Raw genomic sequence first — 6084 nt, 5'->3', positions numbered from 1 at the left:
CTAAACTCTTTACCTTTAAAACGTATCTTGATTTTTTTCGATAAGATACTTGGATCAAAAGATATTTTATATTTTATTGAACATTGATTTCGCGCGCGTATCTGACATTCAAAATCGACGGTCGCTTCAAGCGTTGTTTCTGAGAGAACGGTTCATTCTACATAAAAGGTGATAAAAGACATTTTTGTTTAAAATTATCTTAGCTACATTTTTAATTTAAAACATTTTTTTCTACGACGTACGTAGAAAAGATGTTTTTTTCAGAATCATTCTCTTTCCTGATGCCAACCATTATGTAGCTTCGCCGTTTTAAAATTTTTTTTAAATTTTAAACTGTTTGTCTTTGTGTCATTCTCAACAGATTGTTGGATAGGCCAAAATTGACGAAGTAAGTCTAAAACGATATATCACATAAAAAACTTTTATCAACCATTAACTTCGAGGTTTTTATCGAAATTAATTAATTTTCTTCAGTTAAAAAAACGTTTCTTGGCTTATTTCAGATGCCCCTGAAGATGCTCTAGGAAGCGAAAGTACTTGGGCAAGATTTAATAAATAAACTGTGCTCGATATCTGCCTTTCATTTGATCAAAGTTCATTTATTCGAGCATTCAACCTTATATCAATTTATAAGGATATTATGTACAAAAAAGGGGGTGGAAAGATTAAATTGACCAGTTAATTTACGAATAAGGTATTGGACAAATAATCATCATCATCAGCTCATAGTCGTCCACTGCTGAACATAGGCCTTCTCGAAAAACCTCCATTCAGATCTTGCGTTGCTGCAATCCAGTTGGTACAAATCCTCTTTATGTCGTCAGTCCATCTTGTGGGTGGTCTTCCCGGGTTTCGTCTATCCGCTTTCGGTCTCCACTTCAAGATTTTTTGGTCCACCTATTATCCTTCATTCTAGCGACGTGTCCTGCCCACCTCCATTTAATGTTGGCTATGTGTTTTATAATGTCTTCTACACCACTTTTTCTACGGATTTCTTCGTTTCTTACCCTATCTCGCAACGTTATGCCTAACAATGATCTTTCCATTCTACGTTGCGTCACTTGTAGTTTTCGTGTAGATGTCCTTGTTAGAGTAAGTGTCTCTATGCCATATGTAAGGACAGGCAGGACACACTGATTAAAGGCTCTTCTTTTTAAGCTGATGGATATATCACCTTTAAAAATGTCACGCAGTCTTCCATATACTGCTCATTCCAGTGTTATTCTTCTTAGCAGCTCAGCAGTTTGATTATCTCTGCTAATTTTTACCGTATGTCCAAGGTATATGTAGCTGTCAACAATTTCAATTTCGACGTCTTCTACCCTTAAAGGATGGCTCGGAACTAAATTAGTCATCATTTTTGTCTTTTGGTAGTTAATATATAGACCTACTTTACGTGCTGCATCGCCGAGTTCATTCAACATATCACTGGCAGCCTTTAGGTCATCTGAAATCAGAACAATGTCATCTGCGAATTGTAGATGACTAAGCATCTCACCATCAATATTTATTCCTTTACTTTCCCATTCCAGTGACTTCAAAGCATGTTCAAGTACAGTAATGAACAACTTAGGCGACATAGTATCTCCCTGTCGAATACCTCTCCTGATATGTATCTTATTGGTAGCACCGTGCAGATTTATAGTTTTTGTAGCATTGGACAAATAATACTAAATGCTAATACTAAATACTAACAAAAAAATTCATTGAAGTAAAAACTCAAAAGTAATTTACAATAATCAAGGATAATATCACTACTCTGAAATTAGGAAGTTAAACCACAGCTAATTCGCTGTTAAAACAGAAATACATCAAAAAACCATTTTTTTATGAGAATCATTAGGAAATACGCCCAAAAAAAGTTGCTCTCTGTATATTCGTAACATTACCCAAAACCAAATGTGTAAGTATTCAGATTATCAACCTATTGCTTTAGTAAGCCATTTTCGAAAAGTTTCTATTAAGTTACTCGTATTTTTTTTAATAAAATATTTGCCAAAGTTGGATCTAAAATAAATAACAATGAGCTGGGTTTTAGAAGGGGCATCGCTACCAGAAAGGCTCATTTCGCTGCAACAAAGCATAACGAAAATTAAAAAAAAGGTAGAAGTCCAGGAAGAAGAACTTTTTGGTCAAAAATGATAAAGGGCTGGTTTTGATTTACAACAAATCGAGTATTTAGAACACCTGCAAAAAAATATTGCTTAGGCTTAGAATGTAAATTTTAGATTAATAAATTGACTAATAACTATTTATTGTAACTAATAAATGAACTAATTAAATAACTACTCACATTTGCACAATTTGGCCGATTATATAAAAAGGACAGTCTCTGTGTAGCAAATAAACGAAAATCCAATAAACTTTCAGAGAACATACTTCCATTATAAAATACGATAGTTGCCGCGATGTCAATTTGATGATGTGTTGGTAGTTGACGCTTCTGCATACGAATGTATTTCGTTTCTAATATTAGTATTTGTATGCCAGTATGGACGTTTGAATTATATCAATTCGGAAGCCACTGCAATATATGGAAAATCTGAGTGCGTGGGTCTTTTAGAATAGGAAATATTTTGTTATTAGTATGTGACGAAACTGCCTCGGAATGACAGAATGTATGTTTTTTTAAATAATCACATATATATGGTTATTACTCTCTTTGCCTCCATTTCTATTCGAGATCAGCTTCCAATCATCTACCATTTCTTTTAGTATTTATATGTAACTCCTTTCAGGAACTTAACATTCAACAATTCTTTGCATTGGATGATTTCAGTAGTAATCCTAACCCATGCTCCCTTAGCAATTTTACCTAATACTGGAGTAGATATATTTTTAATTTGATGCTTTTTTGCTAACTTACCTTTTATCTTCATATCTTCAATAATCTTTGAGTTTATAAGTGTTATATTAGATTATAATTTCAGTGAACTTATTATTGTTGATTGTAACAGTTAATTTAATTAGTGATGTATAATCTAGTTTTTTTGTTGTTCTTCCTCTTAAGCATTAAAAGCAAATTCTCTAACCTCTGCTATATTTGCCCTTCTCCCATCAGCGCTACGGGTCTTGTACCTGCAAATTTCCAGTGGATGAAAAAGATCCGGGTATCCACGAGCCTCACAGTTACTACATGGTCGTCTTTCTGTCGATTTCTGATTTTTATTTTTATTCAAACGAGTATCAGTCTTATTTGTGGCACTTAAAAATTTTCCTTCACTTTTTTTTTCTCTATGAAATATTAATGTATATCTACGTAGCTGATTTATAAGCTGTTCAGTAGTAGTACTTATGCACAAACGATCTTGAATGTTCAATGGCAGACCCACTACAATGTGATTTATGCGTGATTCATTTGACACAGAAGGCTCAGTCTCCAAAAAACCAAACTGAATATATCAGCTATCATGGAGCTACTAACAATCTGTACAGATACCACTTATTTTTAACTTGATAATGAATACTATAAGTAAATTTTCGGATTAGCTATGGGCTCATCCTTATCTTTATTAGCAGATATATTCAGAGAGGATTTCGAACACAACATTGTACAAAAACAAGACAAATAACCTACAGTATGGTGGAGATATGCAGATAATGTGTTCTCCATTTGGTGTCACAGACCAGAAGCAATAAATAAATTTCTTATGGACATCAACAATAAAGAAGAATCAATCAAGTTCACCATGGAACAAGAAGACAACAACACACTTCTTTTTCTGGACGTGCGAATCACAAAAAAAGACACAGGGTATGCAACCAAAGTCTACAGAAAACCAATCCACACCATCAGATATTTAAATAGCCACTCCAAAAAAATGTAATCAAATCCCTATATGATAGAGCCTGAAGCTCCTGCTCTAATAAAAATGCATTACAGGAAGAGAAAAACCTGCAAACAAAGCCTGACTAAAAATGACTGCCCACTGTCATTTATAAACAAATAATTTGACAAGATTGAAAAAAGAAAAGAACATAACACCACAAACAATCCAGAAACACTCACAAGGGACTCAAAAATGACAACAAAACCATATCTAAAGGGCTTATCAGAAAAACTGAAAAGAAGAGGCAACAATTACAACATCACACCAACATTCAAAACAACCGACACAAAGAGGTGCATCCTGTCTAAAACCAAACCTAACAACATACAAGAAATATCAAAAAACTACATCTATAAAACACCCTGTGAATGCAACAATTTCTAGGTGGGAGAAACCGCAAGACCACTTAATGTCAGAATAAATGAGCATGAAACATACATCAAGACCAGAGTCTTCGGGAAATCCTAGATATGCAAACATACCTGGGACAACGAGCACAGACCACAATGGAACATGAAAAAGAGAAAAATCAATGAAGCAGCCCTCATCCTACTCAACGAAGGAAACTGTGTAGCAAACCCATCAGGAGAATGCAGTCGACTTTGGTTGCCAATACTAAAAGAAGAAGTTAACAACAAGAATATACTAACAATAGCCGACTAATAGGAGGTCAAATACATCGTCGACAATCTATCACATATGTGTTGTGTATTTAATGAAGCACAGACTAACAAAACATAACTATTTATTATTCTATTATAATCTTATATATCTTATAAAATCATTTAATATAATTTAATTAATTATAGCAACGTGGACATTCGGAGCTGTTCATCGACATCACATAACCTCATCCAAGCCTGTCTAATTTTTCCGAAATGTCTACTGTTCCGACGTAGGATTAATATATATCATCTCCTTCATCGTTAGAGATCAAGCTTAATGAAAGCTTTTATTAATCTTCCGGAGCGCGTTCTAATATTGAAATCCAATTCACCTTTGGTTCGAATTGAACCGATTCCTGCCTCTAATTCGGATTCACTGTAGTTTCAATTGTAACACTGGCATATTACCACACACTATAGGAGTTTCTGACTTTTGAATCTCGTCAGAATCTAGGATTCTAGCGTCACCTCTGTCTCTTCTCATATCGTTTGCATGCGCAAATTTAATAAAATCATTACTACATACTATACTCCAGTCACTGTGGAGGAAGAGAGGTCAATACCTCTAAATTTTTTATAACTGAATCGATTTTGCTAAAAATTTGGAATTAGGCTTATCTTACCTCCCTCTTCAAAAGTTATATATGCGCTAGGTGAGCTTTTTATTTTTAAGGGGTGAAATCACCCCTTATTGAAAATAATGAAAAAAATTTATATTAAAGCATTTTAGGGATTTAAATCGTGTTAAATTAGGTAATTGAAATATTGTCAATTATAATAATGGATATTGTGTACATTCTCAACCCTTAAATAATCTTAAAAACCACCCCTTTTAATAAAAATAATTGTAAAACATCGTGTAACAAGTTCAAATGCTTTTGTAGTGCATTTATATCATCTACAATGTATGTGTGTGTGTGTCATCGAATTTCCTGACTGTGGACTTAATCCATTAGCCGAACTTATTTTTGCTCTACAGATATTTATGTCACATATTACTATTAAAATAAGATTTTGTATTTTAAAGATATACCTAGATTCTATAACAATAAATGGATAATTTAATCTTCAGCTACAATCATACAATATTACACATTTATATAGATATATCTAAATCATAAAATATATTCTAGAATTATTCAACATTATTCTTTATTGTGTGTTTTTTATTATTTTCTTTTTTTTTTTTTTATTTTTTTTTTTTTTTTTATTTTCTTTTTTTTTTTTTATTTATTTTTTTTTTTTTTATTTATTTATTTATTCATTTATTCATTTTTTTTTTTTTTTTTTTTTTTTTTTTTTTTTTTTTTTTTTTTAATTACATTATAAGGAATGTCAACAAGGAGTACTTCTGCTCAGGGGTCTTTCAGAGCAATGCACAAACACAAGACTAGACCACGGAAAGATAGGTAAACAAATGGGATAAACACAGGTATTAATAGTTCACAATTTTAATTTTATATTAAGTATGTGTTTAATTAGGATCTCATATACACGTTCGTCTAAACTAGATAATATTGTTTTTAGATTAAAAGGTCTTGTAATATTGGTTTCTCTATATACTTGATTCATGAATTGATTTATTTCTA

General features: G+C 32.4%; 1 protein-coding gene across 1 annotated transcript; it reads right to left on the bottom strand.

Annotated features, from left to right (window-relative positions):
• Positions 1–1208: 1208 nt before the first annotated feature.
• Positions 1209–1580, bottom strand: LOC140441387 (uncharacterized). Its single transcript, XM_072532122.1, has 2 exons — positions 1499–1580; positions 1209–1447 (listed from the first exon to the last, which is right to left on the bottom strand). Exons 1-2 carry the CDS (start codon positions 1578–1580, stop codon positions 1209–1211), a joined length of 321 nt encoding a protein of 106 aa, XP_072388223.1.
• Between the last annotated feature and the right edge of the window lie 4504 nt (positions 1581–6084).

The sequence above is a fragment of the Diabrotica undecimpunctata genome, chromosome 1 (assembly GCF_040954645.1).
Source record: "Diabrotica undecimpunctata isolate CICGRU chromosome 1, icDiaUnde3, whole genome shotgun sequence".
NCBI classification, from domain to species: Eukaryota; Metazoa; Arthropoda; class Insecta; order Coleoptera; family Chrysomelidae; genus Diabrotica; species Diabrotica undecimpunctata.
The sequence above is the reverse complement of the archived record's forward strand: the minus strand, read 5'-3'. Positions and strand labels throughout refer to the sequence as shown.